This window comes from Fopius arisanus, unplaced genomic scaffold, assembly GCF_000806365.1.
Source record: "Fopius arisanus strain USDA-PBARC FA_bdor unplaced genomic scaffold, ASM80636v1 scaffold00062, whole genome shotgun sequence".
Taxonomy (NCBI): Eukaryota; Metazoa; Arthropoda; class Insecta; order Hymenoptera; family Braconidae; genus Fopius; species Fopius arisanus.
In genome coordinates this window covers 740,081-760,781 of record NW_011887801.1, presented here as the reverse complement: position 1 = coordinate 760,781, position 20,701 = coordinate 740,081, and the positions used below count along the sequence as shown (strand labels likewise).

Below are 20,701 nucleotides of genomic sequence, written 5' to 3'. Positions count from 1 at the left end.
AATTTATTTGTCCCGCGTTGTATTTATCATGTTATTCAATTAATTTCATATTTGTCGTGATTTTTCAATGTCCCGACAATTATCGCGGACCAATCGAACTGGAATTCGCGATTCACCGGAAATGTGAGTGCAAAAAAATTTCCGCTACGTGCAACAATACATTATAACAATTGTTGATAATTACGGAACTGCCTATTCTGTATAAAAAAAATTCTGGGGTATGGGAATCGTCGAGGAAGAATCCCCCATAAATCAATTGCAAGAATAAGAGGAAAAGTGATGTTGATAATGGGATTTTTCCCCTCGGCATGTAAACGACGACCTGTGGTACGATTTAAGGAATATAAGCATGGAGGAAGTTTGTCGTCGTTAAAATAATGAAGTACCCCTCGGGGAGGGAAAGAAACTCCCGGGGTTTTCCCCGACGAATAATGCGAGTTGAGTGGTTATAAAAAGTCGAACGAAAACTGAATTTATGCCTCCGTACGAAAACTTTTCTCCACCGATCTATGTTTAATCATTTGTCTAAGTGGTAGATGTCACATTGAGGGTACTTCACGATATTTTACTAGGAGTTATCGAGGATAACGTTGAATATAAAAATCCTGTGCCACGCGGAAAATACGTTTTGCTCAGATAAACTTTGGATTTCACTGGATATCCAAATATTACACTCCAGTGAGTATTCCCGTGATTTTATGGGGATAGGGTTATGGATATTCTCCACTATAAAACGGCCAGAATAAACCCGAGGTGCATTTGCTATCGTCTCATTGACAAGTGTACATCAACTGCTGAATGGAGTTTATTCGATGCGGTAAGCTCGATATTGTGCTGTTGGACACGCAGAAAATCACGGGGTTATAACAACAAACTTTAGATCGTGAAGATTAGCGGAAATGGGGGGTTATCTCCCTGATAAAAAAAAATCCCACGGAGAGAATTCATTTGGAAAAATCATTTCACTGTGTACATATATAAATATTTTGAAAATTTTATATATATTTAATTTTGATGGTAGATTGTTACCGGCAAAAGTAGAATAGGAGAGGATTGAGTCGATTTACTGAGACAATCCATATGTCATAAATCGAGTGAAAACCGACAAGATGGCCACGGACGATAAACCACAGAGACAATTCGGGTTAGACACAGAGAGCGGGTTTCAGAGGGCGCAGCTAATTTCAGGGTATTACGATAACGATAACAATGTATCCTTCCGCAATATGCCCCTGTACTTAGCCAGACGTACAAGCAGAAGTGTTTCATAATCCCGGCCGGCAGTAAGTACAACTGTCAGCGTTAAATGAAGCGATTAAATGAACCGTGCAAATGCACCCCGTGTTTAATGAAAAACTCAAATAAAAGAGCAATTTATCCATTTGTCAACGGTGAAAAACTTGACAGAGACGTGAAAAAAACCGACGAGCGGCGACCGGAGAATGTGAATTCAATGTCGAAGGGTTTTCCATGCGACCGGAAATTTACTCCACGCGGTATGTCGACAATTGGCATCTCTACACCCACCGTACAAACCAGAAATTCAGTTTTTCATTCGTAACCGAATGCTTTCTCTCACCCATCGAGCAAATCCAAGTGCAAGCGACAGCTGTAAGAAGTCACCGAGATCTAAATTCTGCCCTAGCCAAGTTTTGGGGGGAGAGAAAATACGGCAAACACAAATGGGGAAAAAATAATTCATGAAAATTGTCGGGCAAAATGACAGTGGAATATCGAGACTGCTGGGGATATATTTAAGGAAGTCTCATTGACAGCTTGAGTGCATATCCATTATGGTATTACGTCATCACTGACACCCCCTATCCTCTTTTCACCATTTTCTTCCTCATTCCCGTGACTCCCAGGCGACTTCTAAGTCTCGGTAAAGCTTCTTAAAAAATTTTCCAACTCGACGCTTACGAAAAGAGCTCAGCCGACGGCAAAAAGTTTCAAGTAAAAAAATAATACTCCCGATTGATTTTTCCAATGAAATTATTCTCATACGTAATTTAAACGAAATGATATTTGGTCCTGAATATTTTTAAAATACAATTTCAAATTTATAACGAGAAAATCATTTATAAATGCAATCCATTTAAATGAGAAAATAATATTAAAAACGAATGAATTATTTATTTTAATGCAATAAATGATTGATTTAAATACGACTGAATAATCGTGTCAACGTAATAAAATTGTTATCATTGAAATATATAAAAATGAAAAAAGAGATGTTTATTTGATCGAAACGAATACGCAATCTCCTGAAAATATTTCCATCCAACATCGGAGTCCAGCTAATCCTGGAGAATCATGAGAACAAATATTTCGTTTATAAATTGTCAGGTGTATTTCACTCCGTGAAATAGGGGGACAAGCGGTGTGACGGGGCTCTGTTTTATTATATTTTTTTTTTTCATCGATGAATTACTGGTTAAAAATTTCAACGGTTGAGTTAGCCCTGGCAACAGTCTCGCCGTCAATGGATAGTTACGGGTGGATATCTCCTAGGTCGTATATCTCGTGTCGCTTTGGGGTCTAAATAGGATGGCAGGGTGGGACAGGGGGTGGTGAAATGTATGGAGGATAGAGACTGAGTACACGATCTGTGGGAGAGAGTCGACGAGTGGTTTGATACAGGTATAAACGGAATAAAGGGAAGTACGATCCGGCATGACAGCCCGCAGACCAGTTCGATATGTTGAATTTTTCAGTGGGTGCTCTATTTTCAGGCATGAACTTTTGCCCCCCACGGGGCCACTGCCCCAGTCTTCGACGCGTCAACGATTATCCATTCAATGTTCATTATTTCATTTGCCACCGGACTTTTTTTAGACGTACCGTGTAATGTCAGATGGAGATGACGTGACGGGAGATTTTAATATGACAATTACAATCAAATCAATCTCAATAATTGAAATGTGATATTGAATATGCGAAAAAATTGAGGGCTCTATAAAGTTCAGGAAAAAAGTTTTTTTTATTCTTCCGGTGAATTATTGGGAGAATTGAGGTGAAAGAATATCACCTTTTTGTGTTTCGTCATTATTTAATTTTTCCCGCGGTTTTCCACAATTTTATAACGTTTTTTAAATGTAGGAAAAATGTGGGAAAATTTGCGCAGAATTTTGAAAATTCGTGAGGCATTAAATCAATGACTAAACACAAAAACGAGATATTCTTTCATGTCAATGAATTTTTCCATTTGAATTTGACTCGACTCCAGACAATTTTTTTCCGGTGTAAAATAAATCTTCACTTTCTTACAAATGTTATTATTAAAACTTGCGTTTCGTTGACCTCTCATCCAGCTCTCGAGTTCCAGCCCTCGGGAAGGAAAAATAAAACCCGAGAAATTAATGAAAGTTTCAGCTTGTTATACGTTAAAACTCGCCGTATATCCGGTCATTCGAGTTAAGCCTGACAGTAACAATGAGAATACATGACTGTACTTTGTTCATGTATGAAAGTGAGGATGGATCAGGAGAATGTGTCAGTTTTTTTTTCCTGATGTCTGGAGCCGACAATCGGAGTGTAACACAGAACCACGAGAAAAATTATATTCGGAATATTTCTGAGATGCATCGCCACGTCGCATACGGAGCTCGTGTTATCGAGGCTCATTATTCATGTACAGTTCTGTTGAAAGCCGGTGTCACACGTAAATGCCGGGAATAGAGTAACTCGCAGGTATATCTCGCCAAGGGATTTTACTGAGCATTATGCATTCAGGGCTTATTTTACTTTAAACCGCATTATACCCTGGGTTCAAGCCCTGAGTTATGGAGCAAAAAAAGCTCTGAAGCACCCAAACATTCCATTGAAGAATCGATCAAAGGGAATTATTTCCCAAATTTCAATAAAATACCTGTTTCACCCCACAAAATATTTTTAATACTTCATTTGATCATTCATCCCTTTATTTTAAGTATCTTTGGATTTCGTTGAATCACTGCAAAAACTTTTTGATAATTATTAACGCGAGAGGAGTCTCCAGTTTAAATTGGGTTCAAATATCACATGAAAGGAGCGCGAGTAGAATAACCAGTTTAATATGACAATTTGTAGTTCCAAACTATCAAAAACGATAATTACTAGTCCACAAATTTAGTACTGCAAAGGTGAACGATATTGCCTGGTCGGTACAAGCACACTCTCCCCCAAATCGGTTATTGATAAATCGACGAGTACGGAATTTCCCCGTTGGCTAAATTTCGTCCACCCAAGAATGAGAGCACGTGAATTTCGAATATTCCACATCCACGTCACTCGATCTCCGGAGGATGTCATATTTTCTAATGCATCAACACCATAATACGCGAAATTCTCATCGAATATTTCACGCGACGTTGATATATTACATTTTTCCACCACGAAATTACAAATATTCATAATAAAAATGCGCGATCTGTCGTATTATAAAGACCAAACAGACAACAATACATAAAAATATGAGATGCCCCAGAAATTACGAGAAAAATCGCCAATAATTGAGTTTCAGCTCAATGACCGTCCGAAAATTAACCGAAATCGATTCTCTGTGGTTACTAATTATTTATTCAGCTCGCAAATTCGCGACTTTATAGAGATGGTTGTCGATAAATCGATGGTTAGAGGACATGATAAATTCTAATATCCACTTTGCTTATTACTCCAGTACTGATGGGTAGAATTTCAGAGAAATGCAGGCAGAGAGAAGATTCCACTGATAAGACCACGAAAATTCATAATCATACACACATAACACATAGCAATCTGCATATACGTAATAACGATATAAGTATCTCCGCAAGTTTCATAGATGGAAGTTCTCTCGTGCTGGAGTATGAGTTCTCATTCTCCTTTGGGAGTTCTCCTGCCAGCAACCGAGATCATACCAACACAGATATTAAGATTATTAAGCATCTCATGAAAAGCGTTAAGATATTTTGCTGTTGCATTCACAGTGAAACAGACGCCGGTTACGCCCACTGAATTTCAACCTCTCGTAACGCAAAAAAATGGGTCGGGTTTTTTACTATTATTTTCCCTCATCTCCGCAGATCTCTTCGTGAGAACAGAGGGAGAACAATCCCTGTTTCAGGGGATAAATTACTTGTTTCAAAGAACTCTTAGATCTAATTGTTTTTTACCCCGGAATTAAAAATTTGGAATTGCGTGGTGAAGATCATTAACAAGTTTCGTAAAAATTGGTGATTTTTCACAGTGAAAATATTTTACTAAGAGTTATGAAATTAAAAGTAAATATTCATCTTCCATTGCACGATTGTCCGGCAAAAATGCACAAAAATCGCGATAATAAAAAGATCATCACTCGCTTTTCCGATTGGATGTGTAATTATTCCGAAACTCATCATCCACTTGATTAATTGAACCCCGACCAATGAAAAAAATCCAAAATTCACCGTTGAAAGTGTAAACGAAAATGTAATCCACCCATAAATATTTTTCATTCCTCCAATTTTTGGCGTTATGGGGTAAATATTTGGCTGGAATACCGGCAGACCCGGGCGTCGAGCCTAAACTCATATTCAACGTCAACATTCGTCATACAAATTGCTCGCTCGAAGAAAAATCGATTGAAAATTTTAGTACCCCAAGAGAAGGCAAATTGAAATGAATTAGAAATATTCCACGTGAATGGCAAAATGAATTGCAGTCATTAATCATCCGGATGGGGCTGGATTCAATTTAATTTTTGTATCGCTCGGAAACGGAAAGATGAAAATGATTTAACCCTCGGGAATAACTTGTAAAAAAAACTTGAGGGACTCAGTGTTAGTCTCACGAAATTTCTTCAGCTACTTGATAACTAGATTCTCCATCCACAACAACGCATCTTGACACTGTCAGTCATCTGTCATTTCTAGTTTACCTCCCTGACTTCCCAGCTGTCAGTCTCCACCAGTCCTTAACCCAGTCAAACCCCTGAGGCCTCGTTATAACTCCCTTAGCGTATCTATATCGATATCGAAATTCACTGAAACAACACGCAAGACCAATAACTATTTTCGATAGAACAAACATAAGCCACTTCCTCCGTAATTTCCGCACGATATAGCACCTTTTATCATATCACCCATTCATGGAAATGACATTTTCATTATTTCAAAGTCACAGCTTTATAACTTCATAACTCAATTTATCCTCGATTTTTCTCCAGAAATTGATAAAAAAATAGAAAAACTTCAAACGGCCCAGTAAAAAAAAATTGTAACCGGAATATTTTTTCAAAATTTTCAAAATATTTCTCGAAAACTTTTCGGAAAATTTTTCTTTTGTAACGAAAAAAAACCGGGAAACAAAACAATTTTATTTTTGGAAAATGTTTTGAAAAATTTCTCAAAACCTTTCTCAAAAATAAAATAGGTTTTGTTTTCCGATTTTTTTTTCATAAAAAAAAATTACTGAAAAGTTTTCCCGAAATTTTTTGAAAATTTGAAAAAAGTATTTCCTTTACAATTTTTTTTACCCGAGCGCTTCGATTCATTCTCAATAATTTTCCCCATTGCACTAGAAAATAATAAAATTATTCAAACGACCAATTGATCGGAAAATGCAATAACCCGATCTCCAAATTTTTTCCAATTTTTCAATTTTCATAGTAAATCGATAAAACTTCCACCCAAAATCAATCCTCTCCGAGATGATTGAAATCAATCAATGTATTGCGCCTAGAAAAAAATTTTTTTACGACCATTACGGCGTCTGTATGACGATGATATTGACTAGAGAAAAGCCCGTCATAAACTCTCAATTTGTAAGTACTGTAAAATGCAATTACGCCACCGGATATTTCCCCAAGGTTGAATCGTCATTCTTTACAATTTTATCCACTAGATTCCTAACGATAAGTGATCCAATGGTAGGTGGGTTTGACTGGGTCTAGCACTACGATAGTATGGGGATCGATTTCGTTAAAGTAATCTCGTGTGCCTCAGGGAGAAGAGGATCGGGAGACGAGGAAAACACACACACACACACACATACAGACTCGGATGAGGCTGCATTATAAAGTAGAAAATGCCTCATGGGATATCCGGCTAGTGGTAAAAGGGTTTTTGGGGTTAGGGATAAGAAGAGGAGTGTCCGGAGAGGGGATGACCAGGAAGACCTTCGATAAGACTCGGTGAAACGTTAGTTATAGGGTATATCAGAATTGAGGGGGATGAACAAAGAAAATGAAATGGAATGAAGGGTTGGAGGGGGTTTGAGGAACACAAGGTCGGCGATAGGAAATAAGAAGAGTTGGACAAAAGGAGTCGGCTGACCTGAGGGATGGGAATTCCTTCGATTATTGGTCGGCAATCGAGGTTTCCCTTTGAAGTTCCATTCGACGATTCTGTACACTCTCTTGAGAATCATTCCAGGGATTATTGGCTCTTCCGTACTGTGGGGACAAGTAGCTCTAGATTTGCGCCAATTTATATCACTAGACGTGCTTCCAGAATTTTTATCGTTTAAATTATATCGGAATTCTTCACCGGTGTTGAGAATGAATTTCTGCCGTCATTACTACTCTACTATTTATGGAAAAATCAAATAATAATTCACGTTTTTCTAATTAATTTGTAATTAGTCAATTTGTTTTCCGATTTATTGGTATCTGGTATCGTCATTAGCTGTGATTGACATGGTAAAAATTAAATTGCGGTTTTTAAAGGCAAGTGGCTGTGAGACAGAAATTTTTTCACCGACATGCGGTATGTCATTAAGAATCTCGTAATAATATTTGTCGAGGATGTGTGTGGTCGGAATTTCTCGAATAGATTCGTCAGAGTGTAAAACCGGATTTCTCGAATAATGACGGATCTGTTGAAATCTCGTAAGCAGATTGTCGGTTACTATCACAATAACGAGAATACCGTGTTTCCTCGAGTGCAATGTTTCAATGGTTCGGTTGAAACGCTTGATTTACTTGATTCGTGATTCAAAACCGTAACCACTCAGAGGTACACCCCCTTGCAATATACGACAACATCTGACGCTTCGAGGAAGACATTTCGACGTGTACATGAACCCCTAGTGTTTTTACTACCGAGTGCATTAGGTGGAGATGTACCATGGGAACACCCGGTGTGAACCAAATGTTTCAGAACACGAGGAAAAAAAAAAACAAATGGATTTAGTACTATTTATACTTCATTCAACAATACCCATTATATTCCGAATATATTTCACCTTTAATTCGATTTCCACAGATAAATTAATTGTCAATTAAAATCACGAAACTGCAGTGCTAATAACAAATTATGATTTCGCATGTTTTATTTTTTTATTTTAATGTGGAATTTGCGGGTAATTATTGGGGAATTATTCATGCGAAAGAAATCGAATGTTCCGAGACCGATTCAAGGAAAAGGACATTGACCCGTTCGGAAATATTCGAAAAAATAAATCGCGAGGGAGTTTGTGCCAAAAATTCAACGAGCCGATTTTACAGACTGAGCGAACGAGAAAAAATCATTGCAGTAGTGAACGATAACCGGATGCACGTCGATTTTACAATTTTTGCATCTAGGCCACAAGCTGAACGAGATAATGATCTAGTTTTTATCCCGATTCAAAAAATTCCAATTACTTCCCCCCAAACAATCGATTCCAAACCCAAATTTATCGCCAGGTACTAATAATTGATATTCCCGGAGGGCAAACATTTCTTATTTTCCGCGTGTCGCTTAAAAATAAAAATTCCCATGAGAACGTCGTAGAAAAAAGAAAATTATCGGAAAATCTAAAGCCATCAAAGAATTTCGGGAGTTGTCGAATTTTTCCTGGGGGTAAAAAGTATTTTTACTCTTTTCTCTATTGACACCTGAACTTGAAACATGTACATGAGAATGGGGCGATCAGTCATGCGAGTGCCGGGGAATTGCTCCACCAGGCCAAAGTTACCAGTACTCCATGTAACGGAGGTGCATGTACTCCTCGGGGAAGAGTAAGATCGATGCCAGAGTATTCTATTCTCCCGTGAAATCCCACCGATCGTATATAGTCCACTGGATCTGCAATTATAACCCACAACGCGATCACGTCTTGCCATGTGCTATTTGAACCCGATCCCTCATGAGATATCGCATTGATCCTTTCCCCTCACCCCCTGGCCATCCACTAATAAATATCTGACAGCAGTCATAATTACCAGCTGACTGCGCGCAATTGAAGTTTTTAAAATTTTTCGAAATAATTGCACGTTCAGTTACCGATTCCAGATTTCATCACGAAATCATGAATTTTTAATCGCAATATTCATAGAAATTCAATTAATTAAAGAAAACCCCCCAAATTACTCCCTGCAATTGAAAAAAATATATATATATATGTAAAAAAAATATACGAGGGACGAGGAAAATCGACTGCCCCCGAGGCTCTGATTTCTCCCGAAAGAAATCGCCGAAAGACAAAAAAAAAAGCAATTTAAACCGCGTAAAAAATGTTATTTCCGGTTTGTTGGAGAAGCGAGTAACCAGGAAAATGGTTATGTTGTACTAGCAACGAGATGTATGCACGAGTGTATATACAGCCATTGCATACATATTTATGTAGGGATCGAGGGTAGAAGGGGTTGACTGAGGTACGTTGATGGGACGCACCCGGTAGACGGAAGGTGTGAGAGGGAAAATACAGAGGGGGGAGGGAGGGAAGAGGGTGCAGATATAGTACAGAGCCAATTAAAGTGCAAATGTATGGAGATACGGTTGGAATGCCAAGCAGCACAGTGACCGGGAAACCGGCATAAAACCGAAAACACCTCGTCAATCGACACGCCTATCGAATGTGAATGCGCATACATAAATTCATCGATGGTGTATACCACTGGGAAAACATCTAGTGCTGGTCTATGACAACATATATTCCCTATATGAATGGAGAGGAAATCAAAAATTTTGTCTGCGTGAGCCGATTGACTAATTTCACCCCTCAATGTCGGCTATATACTTGGAGAATTATTACGAGCTAAACGGGAAATCATTATTTACTGTCATTTTTATCATCTCATTATCGCATCGTACCGTGATGTTCGATAATGCCGAGAATATTTTTATGGGATATTTCGGGGGAAATTATCCATGGCTATTAATTAAATCCTGTTTGTGCAGTATGGAAATGCTCGGTTGAATATCGTCGAGTTCAATAAAATTAAATATCACGGAAATATTATTGATCGAGTTAAAATTGGAGATTACGTAGGTTTCATGGAGGGCATTGAAATTTTTTTCCGCGATGGATCGGCATTACTGATAATACTCGAATATTCTTTTCTCGAGCGAAAAAAAAATTCCCAGTGCTGCGATAAATCGATACTTCCATCACCGCCACTAAAATATTTCCAAAGAATTTCTCTTCTACCGATTTCGAGGTATCTTTATCCCAAATTCAATCACTCGGATAAGGTATTTAATCAAGCCGCCTTGAAATGGAACAAATCAATTCGTTCGATTCGTTCCCCGGGATTCGGGTGTCCCCAGATCGTCGTGAATGAGGACCAAATGATTTTAGAAAACCACATAGAAAACGGAAAAAGATCACTGCCCCTCGCCAGACCTGGGATCCGTGCGGTGTGGATAACTGAGAAAAAGTCCCCGAGTTAAATAAAAAGGAAAATCCACGAGAAAAGCGATCGCGGACTTTTGTTTGCCCCTTGAAAGTTTCCGGAATGAGCCATCTGCAGCCCCCACATACCCCATTTTCGTACCTCCATAGACGTCCTTTTTTTTTTATACCCAAGAGTGATATCGCCATCTCTCCACACTCTTAAAACAAACCCACACCCACAAAATCGAGCCCCCCTTTCCTCGAATCGATGGATTACGAATCCAATTGAAGGTACGGGACGGTCGGATTATCCCAGCGGCTATCGTCTTAAAAAAGGCCAATGCGAGAGGAGAAAACCTCCATCCATTCATTTTTTTTTATCCGTCTCCGTTCACGGTACAATGGGCTTATTCAATCTAATAAATTGATGATTAACCCAAGCAATCCCTCAATTTCCGGTGCAATAGCCGCAAAAAGAAGAAAAAAATATTTTAAAAACTGAAAAAAAGAAAAAAAATCCGCGGGATAAACCGACAGTGGAACGGTCTTTTGGAGATAACATTGTTCTGTTTATAAATATTCGTGAAAAGAAAAACATGCGATGGGGAAAAAAAAAAAATAATAATAAAAAATTCAGTCAATCGAATAACGGAGAACAATAAAATCGCCTGAGTGCTGCGGTTGCACTTTTTATTCTCCCGTTATCGCAGTGCATTCGTCTTTTTTTTTTTCATCTATTTTTTATCACCCCCGTCCCCTTCACCCCTGGGCCAAGCTTTTTTTGTTGAACCATTGCGAAAGAGCGCGCGAACACGTAATGGATGCGAGTACGAGATATACCATGAGGGGTTAGGGTGGTTCGAGGGTATGAAAGCACGTGTGTATTTTTCTAGTTCATTGTGAAAACTCCGGGGGATAGTGAAATCGCCCGGGCGTCGACCTGAAATCTACTTCGTTGGCAAATCTCGGGGACAAAAGGGGAATGGGGTAGGGGGACCGAATGGATTTCGTGGGAAGATGAACAATTTGAATGGACGAATGGCAATTGGCTGAAATCACCATCGTATCTCCTGGTCTGGGGTATTTCACTAGGTGTTTTTCAAAGAAATATCGGTACATGTTATGGTGAAAATCAAGTGGTATTGCACGGGGGTTTCTTTTTTTTTTTTTTTTCATCGCTTGGATTTTTTATTGCAGGTCAAGTGGATTTCTGGACCCAGAGCGAGACGGGGTGTACCTGCAGCTTTAATTCATCGAGCAAGGATTGCGCTTGCTGTGTTTTAACGGGGGGCTGCAGTTGTGGGGCTGCAATGCCGAAACGCTGTGGCCAGTGCGGCTTGGAGAAGTACTGCACAAACAGTGAGTACCTGTTTGCTTTGTTATTCAGTTATTTAAGGAGGAACACCGATATCAAAATTTTTTTGTATCCAACGGAAAGGAAAAAACAGGGATCGAATAGTTTTTACTATTTTACGTCAAATACTCGCTGAGATTGAAAATTATTTTTTCAAGTTTGATTTAAGGAGTCATTGCCGATGTCATTGTCGAATTATTTTTTTTTCATTGAAAACCTGAACAATGGAAATATATATCGGCAATGAGTCCTCAATGGTGAGACTAAATTTTCGGTCTGACTAGGACGACCGTTTCCACTTACACACAAATCAAAGATATCTTCCCTCTCCGTCACAAATTTAATTAAATACCTTCGAGATTTTGAAATTCTAATCAACGAATTCAACAGTTCGATAATGGCACCTGGAACAATGAGATGACACCTCTCTAAAACACTCAAGGATTTTCGCTTTGTCCCCAAAGAGAACTGCCACCGAAATACACGAAAGTCTCTAAACTCATTGCGATACCGTACCCTCTACTCCATCGTCTCATCTTTTGTCCCAGTCTTGAGGACTCCTTTCTCCATAGTGATTCTAAACTGAGATACAAAAGTTGGTGTGGCACTTGGCTGAACCAAGTCCCTCCCATATAACTCGAAGAATAGAAAACCATTTTCCTCTCAAAGTTTGTCCTACAAGTCTCACCGATCTCTCACCGATCTCTCACCGATCTCTCACCGATCTCTCACCGAGACTTTATTCCCATAACGCGTATTAAATTTAGCCCGAACCACCAGAACGCCATAATTTAATTCACCCAAGCACTCAAACATCGAACCCATCAACTCTTTACAAATTCCCAATGAAACATGAAATTAAATAATTGGAATGTCCACCGAGCGAGTAATTAATTTAATCTCATATTAAATTCCACTGCAATTCCCATAGATTGATAATTAAGGATGATAATTTTCTGAACCGGTAAGAGAATTAAAAATTTATTTAATAATCAGCGAACTACTGATTTTTTAAATACATAGAATGAAAATCTATTTCGGTTGTTGATGCGAGGGAGAATTAGTATCCAGTTAAATGATATTGGGAAGACCGGGGATTTACAGGAAATAGATTATTCAATTAAACCGGGGATGAAATAATGTCGATGGGAATCGATCTGGAAGCTCGAGTGCAATCACGGAATTAATATGAGCAGCAATATTTAATTTTTCATAATTTATTGTTTATTTTTTCAGTGTGCAATATAACGCTAGACAGTAAGGAACTGCTGAGCAAATCGAACAGAAGCTTTGGACAGATAAAATCCCCATCGACAGGGGGACCCACTGAGTGCACCTATAAATTCATCCCAGATACGGGACAACGAGTCGAACTGCAGATTTATCGACTAGTCTCAATCGGACGACATATTAACGAAAAGCAAGTATTTATTTCGCTCCATCAGTTCCTCCCATCCCCTCATTTTCCCCATTCAATTTTACTGATGAAATTGTCCAAAAAGAAAATTGAAATTTCCCGGACATTTCCAATTAATTCCCTCTATTACCGTCCGAATGATTGAATTGAGATTTGTATTCCATCCGTTTTCACCAGTGTATCGAGATTAGTTGAACGATTTGAATAAAAAAAATGTCATTTGTATCTTTCATTTAATTTTTATGGTCAATTAAAACTCCATCAGGAAAATATTGAGCTGCACAAATTGAAATAACTCTGTACGGTATAAACCTATCTTCTCATCTTTTCAATCATCATAACAATATATTCATTTTTCATTTTCCCGTTGCTGGATGGTACACATACCTCTGTTTCGTGCTCATGCACTAGCAGTAAAAACCGAAATTTAAGAGAGTCGATATCCCTAAATTCACAAGGACCTTTTCCAACAATTTTCCACCCACACCCGAAATGCATAAAAACTTGAAGAGGATACAATTTGTATTCCGAAGTAGTGCCATACAATTTGAAAAATTCAGGATCGACTGCTCGTCAAATATTGAGTACATGCGAATGAATAACAGCTCCTAGAGATCAATCCACCGAGGGGTGAAATACCCTTACCAAATTCAAGTGATAATTCTCAATAATCAAATAAAAATTATACACCAGCCTCTATTTTTTAATTTCTCCCCCCCAACCCATGAAATTCAATTTCAAATTCTCATTTTTTCAGCTCAATATCAGATTTACAATTAAATAGTCATCGTCATCCCTCGAAATATTCAGAATAAACAATAAGGGGACAGACCACTTGTTTAATTGAAACTAGAAACTTTTCCCCGGAGAATCGTCGCTCAAAGATAATTCGATTGCAAACGCGAACAATGAAACGCCAGAGTGCAAAATTTATATTCATAATTGTTTACATCGCGGATAACAAGAAAGTTCATTTGGAAAGTTTCACATTGAATTTAGCAAGTTAATGCTCGTGTACATGCGGTGGTTGGAAGAATGGTTTTGATGGTAGTGGACTGGTAGATATGAGGGTGCGAATGGGGTGGTATGTCGCGAAGAAATTAATCGCAGAGAGGCGATAGCTGGTGAAAGCCCTTCTGGCATTGGGTGAGATGAGGAAAGTGAAGAGGAGGGAAGTGCTTTCACTTGGGTTCTCCATAGTACTATTTCCCCGGGTAAATAATGCAGTCCACAGCTGCGAATCCGCGGCGATTTTACGAGCAGCCGGTGTGGGACGGACCAAACACAATGGGCTGGCAAGCCAGGTCATTATTTATTAGACCGAATATACGTACAGACCTCGCATTAACCTCCTGATGAAATCCCTACTCCATTAAACCTTGTCAACTTATTTATCCTTTTTAGATTATTCAATTAATACGTGACGAGGCGCCAGGACAATCCGTAGATAAATAATTAACATAATTCACGCGGTACATATTTTTTGGGAGAAACTAAACCGGAGATTTTGGGGATTAATTGGAATTTTTTATTGATGCTATACCATTTTGACCTCAAGACCAATTTTTGAAAATATTTTTATCTGTGCAGTGGATTATTATTTTGTTATTTTTCCTCCGTCATTATAATTTCATGAAAATTAATGAGCATGAGATTCTAGGAATGAACAACTCTTCCACTTGGCATAGAAAAATTTCAGGCCAAGTCTGCAAAGAATAATTCTGAAGCTCGGTTATTTATACAGTTAATTAGAAGTTATTGTGGAAAATGTATTCCTTTTGAATTAAGAAGTCGAGGTAAATTAAAACTCACTTATATTTACTAAAAATAAAAGTATAGATTTTTCCGTGTCTCAGATTATAATTTTTCTTGAGAATGAGAAATATTTTTCAAATCAGTGAAATTGGTTTTTGCGAATAAAATTTCATAAAATCCTCTCGCAACTCTTCCGGAGTACCATCAGGACGAAAATTTAGTGCATTATCCGTAAGATTATTCCCAGTATCGTAACACTAAAACCATCAAGGGACAATATATTATCGGATTATCCAGAGTCGATACAAAGCACGTGCTGCGATAAACTTCTATCGTGTCGCCATTCACGTTATACACCGACTAACATATTGTGGTTGGATGAGAGAGGGATGTTTGAAAATTGATGTGTGACACCTCCCCCAATCTTCCCCGAAAATGATTATTCAATGTTGGTATAATTTCCGTGGGACAGATCTGGCATTATAATATATCACTCAGAGAATCATTCCAAAATTGGTGGCCAATAATTTATCAGCGATTTTGAACTTAACAGGGTTATGGACAAAAGATTGTTCTTATTTAAACCGTCAGGTGAGTTCTGGCGCGAAATAACAGCGATAAATCAGGGGAATATATATCGCGGAAAACCGCTGGGCTTTTCGTTGCCATTCGACTTGATGATGTAGTTGTTCACCAGTTCCCTCAGCGACTCGATTATTTAACACCCCCAGTACTGAGGGTCCAACCCGTCACTGGCTTTTCTCATTCTCCCTTTCTCAGCAAATATTCTCCGAGTGGTACTTCCGAGTCCCTCAAGTCACTGTTATATTCTTTGCCCGGTGATAACATCGTTATTCATTCATCAATTTCAACTTCTACCGTTTCAATATAAAGTCAAGAACTATTTTCCACTACATTCACCGGTTTTACCGTCTATAAAAGATGATGGACAACGTTAAAGTCCTTCTATATACAAATATACGGGAATACATCGCTAGTCTCTGACCGCCATTATTGGAATTATCTGCCTGATGAATTTTGATGGATCTCAACGCCAGAAAATTTCTGCAAAATTAATGACCTTCGCGCTAACTCTTTGTGGATTTTCACTGAAAATTCAATTATAATCTACGATTAAACATTTAGCTTCCTCTAATTTTCAGGATAAACCCGAAATTTAGGGAGCGATTTTAATTAAAATTCCATTCGAACTGATATAATTGAAAATTCAGATAAATTCGTGACTGAAATTACAAGAAATGCTAAAAATTATAAGAAAATTCCGTACAAATAAATTTCAAAAACCGATGATTACGATGAAAAAATTTGAATGTGAATTTTGTCATGCGAAAAAATAAAGGGATCGCCTACACAGCGCATTGTGGAAAATCCCCGGGGGTTTCGTATTAATTTGCCCTCAATCATCTCATAAATTAAACCTTGAATACGATCTCATCATAATGAAATACCCTTCACCGAGTATTCAACATCCCCAAGCATCATCCCCACTCCCCACCCACCCGCCGATTTTAATGGTCCATTCGATTTTCCACTCGAGAGAGTGATCTTACCAATTATCGCCATTCAACCGAATAGATTGTGAGGTGATGCAAATTGCGATGAACGATCTTAGAAGCTTCTCGGTTTCCCACTGAATTACCGAGTGATGTTGTTCGTATGGATCGAGATGGAGGTGGATAGACGGACACGGAAGCCGGTACCGAGGTGAATTGAATACTAATTCACAGTTATACATCACCAATTCCTATGGAATTCTCTGAGCTGGGGTAATTACCACATTCCCGTGTGGCAACTCGTGAGATTACACCTGATGGTATTTGATGCTCTGGTGAATCAACACCGAGGGCTTTTCTGCTTATCCTATCTCTGGATATTCATGATTTTCTAATACCCCCCGTTTCAACTTTATCAAGTCAAATTTTACGGTGAATCATACGTTGATCTATACTACTCGTTACTATCTATATTCAATCTTCAGCTGGTTGCTGGTGGTAATGCCGTAAGAATAAATTTACTCTGTACGGTTTATCATGAGAGCAGCGAGTCATTTCACCTCAGCTTCACGCTCAAGCTACCGGGAATAATTGAGGCATCAAACAATCAGGATAGGAGATTATGTCCCTGATCTCTCGACTGATGAGTTTTTACGGCTCAATCCTGAATGATTAATGCGAGTAATCTCACCGTGATGAAGGAAAAATAAACGAAATCAAGGGTAAAAATTGCCAACGAGAAAAAACTTCGGAAAATGAGTGAAATTTTACGGAATTACCAATTTATCGGTAATTAAAAGTGCTGGTATAAATAACCAGAAATTCAATAAAAATATCCCAAGAATTTTTCCAATAGTGAGAAGTCGTAAATTCTGAAATTCCACCGGAAATAATCAAATTCCCTTGTTTTCCACCGACAAGTAAGATAGAGGGTGGAGAAATAAACCGACTAGGTGAATTGTCACCGCAAATTAGATTCGAAAGCGAAACACCGGGGGTGCCAGAGTCTGGGCCATAGCTCGACCAGCGAACTCGCGCAATTAATTCAAAGCCTCTAGTCGGCATTACTGGGTTGGACAATGAGAGAAGGGGGAGTTAGGAGAGGGTACATCGAGAGGATGAGTCTCAACTGCGAGTCAAGTCGTGTCCAGTGAGAAGTTGTCCTGGTCACTGATAACAATGGCCAACCACCACCCCAAAATTCCCATAAAACCCACTGATACGTCAATTACATGTCCCTCAATTTATATTCAAATTGTCTCATCCTAACTCATTATCATTTCAGGTGTGAGGGTGGATGGCTGCAATTGGAGGGTGGTGCACGTGTTTGCGGATCTAATGCACGTTTTGATCCCCCGATTGTACTTTTCTCAGACAAGCTTCAACCAACACTGCGAATGCTGTAAGTGTTCTATTCATTAAGTTATAATTTTTGGGGGGATTTACAGGGTGGGAGGGATGGGGCTGGGGGCAGGGGGCAGGGGTGTGGAGATAAAAATGAAAAATTTACCGCGGAAAATTTACTCTCCCGGACAATCACCGGGTGCAGCTATGAGGTGAATCTAAATAACTGATTGGTACATATTGTCGGGAGTGAAACGAGAAATTTCTGTCGCCTTTTATTTTTTTTTTCCTTCATCTTCTTTTACGTCGAGGTGGAGTGAAAAAATAAAGGAGTATGCAATGGGGTGGGATGGTCTGCCTCGAGGCACACGAGGGATCTTATTTATGTTACTCAATTGGCTCGTGGTTTAGTTACGTCGGTGGAATTTTACTCAAGGTCATCAGACTCGTAATGCTTCGTTACGGCTCTCATCAAATATTTATGAAAGAAAAATATCTCGGTGCGGGTTTCTGTTGCTTATCAAGGGAGTATCTTTGATCAAAGCCTTCCTGGATTATTCACGGGTAGATTTTTATTTTCAGACGGGCATTTTATCATTCGTTTTTTTAACACTGGTGGAAATTTTTTCAATTTCCGGTATACCCATCCCATGTCCCTGGGGAATTCGCCATTGAGGAAAAATTATTCACCGATGTTGAATATATCCTATTTGTCTTAAATATATTTAACGTAGTTTTTTTTTTTAATGAAAAAATAAATTTCAAACCTCATTAGGAAAATTGAATGGAAAATGAACTTGGACTTTTTGCAGATTGAGAATTTGGATAATTATATGAATTTTCATTACTTTCAGGCATTTTCATTGTTCTATGAGGCGGAAAATGAGAATTTCATTGAGACTGTTACGGGGATTGAATTTATTGGCCTGAAACAAATGAGTGCGAATTGTTTGTATATTTTTTGAGATTTTACGACTTTTATTCACTCGAATTTTTAGTTTCTTTTTATGCTGACGAATCGGCAGGGGCAAATATTTTTATTGGACAAGCGTGAGAGCAATTTGCGAGAATATATGCATTTAACAGAATGTAAATTCATGCCGTAACAGAACTGTTGAAATGGAAAAAACATCAACGGCCAATCCATGATTGATAGTTGGATATCGGTGAGAGTGGAACTGGTGATTTGGAAAAAATAAAAATACAAAAAAAAATCAAATCGTACCGAGCTGGTTGGGCTCGTAGAAAACTATCTCCGTTCATCTTCCTCACATTTCTTTTTCATTTTTCCTGTCATATAGATATGGAGTGTATGGTAACTCGCCGGAGTGTACTCTACTCGTAAATTGACGAGACGCACTCTCGTTGGGTGGATGCTAACGTTTGCATTCTCAATTTCACGAACTCAGGGCCAAGTCAAACGAAAACGAATAAACTAGTCACCCAACGGAAAAAGTTTTTCCAATTTTATCTCTTACCACTAGAAATTTTCAATATTTCTTGACGTTGGAAAACAAAATTTCACTTCAATTCAATTCAATTGGAATGAAAAATTGATTTTTCATGGATTTACTAGCAATAATTGAATTGAATTGGTCTCACAGATTTTCCCATCCGAATATCATTTTTTACGAGAAAATCCAGAGGAAATTTATCTACCCAATCATGTCAATTTTTATTTTAATTCGACATATACGAATTTTATATTTTAACTGTAATGTTCGTAATTAAATTCCATATTTATTGACACTTATTCCCAATAAAATGATAGCTCCGAAAAATATTCCCGAATATCTCCTGTCAATATAAAATCGTGAAAAAATTACGTGAATATTTTCCGCTCGATTTTCCCTCAAATGATCAATTTTAATAAGAATTTCCCTGCCTTAAATGCCACGTAAACTCCGCATTATAAAAAAATACAAGTTTTTCCACTGTAAATTCCCGGAGTAATTTTCCACGAGTGCACGCACACACCTGACGAAGGGAGACGAATTGAAACGGTAACATCCACCCGTCTAGTCCTATCCTTGGGGAATACGTGTGACACAGTGGGTTCGAAGCTTGTCGACTGGGTTTGCCTGTAAAATGCGCCAGAAAATCACCCCCTCGGATATATAGAGGGTGGAGAAAAAGTTATAGACCCCCGAATGAAAAGTTCCGTGTGCATTCATACCGAGGGATTGAGAGGAAAAAATAAATAAATAATCGAAAAAAAGACAAGCTGACCCGAAAAATCGAGCATTTCCGAAACCCGTATAGAATGTCGTACCTCCATGCAACGAGAGGATCGCGCTGATTGGATGGATGCGGGTCCCTGGGATCGCAGCAAACTCCTTTTCACCCTCACATCTTTACAAAGGAAGAATGGCATTTTCAAAATTCCAGACATGAAAATTTGCACGGAATAAATTTTCTTTGTTCTCATACTGATGTGATAGAGGGGTAGACTACTTGGAACTCGTGAGATTTCCCCAAAATTTTCAGTATGGAAGATATTCAATTCTTTTTTGAACTAATAAAGGGATCCGCTACTCAGAACTCACGAGTTTTTCCGAGATTTTCCACGAAAAAATGTATTTTCAACGATTTTGGAAAAAAAAATATTTTCATCGATTTTCGAAAAAAATGAATTTTCATCGATTTTTGAAAAAAAAATTATTTTCATCTCTCAATTGAATTCCAAATTTTTTCGGGCTAATGGAGAGGTCCGCTACTCAGAACTCACGAGTTTTCGCGAGGCTATTCAGAAAAAATCATTTTTATCGATTTTCGAAAAAA

The 20,701-nt window shown here is 38.3% G+C and overlaps 1 protein-coding gene across 1 annotated transcript in view; it reads left to right on the top strand.

The window, feature by feature from the left end:
* LOC105268909 (uncharacterized) overlaps nucleotides 1–20,701 on the top strand; it is an 82,179-nt gene that overhangs the window by 24,334 nt on the left and 37,144 nt on the right. The window contains exons 3-5 of the mRNA XM_011308822.1: nucleotides 11,734–11,895; nucleotides 13,127–13,310; nucleotides 17,862–17,978. Coding sequence (XP_011307124.1) covers nucleotides 11,734–11,895; nucleotides 13,127–13,310; nucleotides 17,862–17,978 — 463 coding nt within the window. The remainder of the gene's footprint in view (nucleotides 1–11,733; nucleotides 11,896–13,126; nucleotides 13,311–17,861; nucleotides 17,979–20,701) is intronic.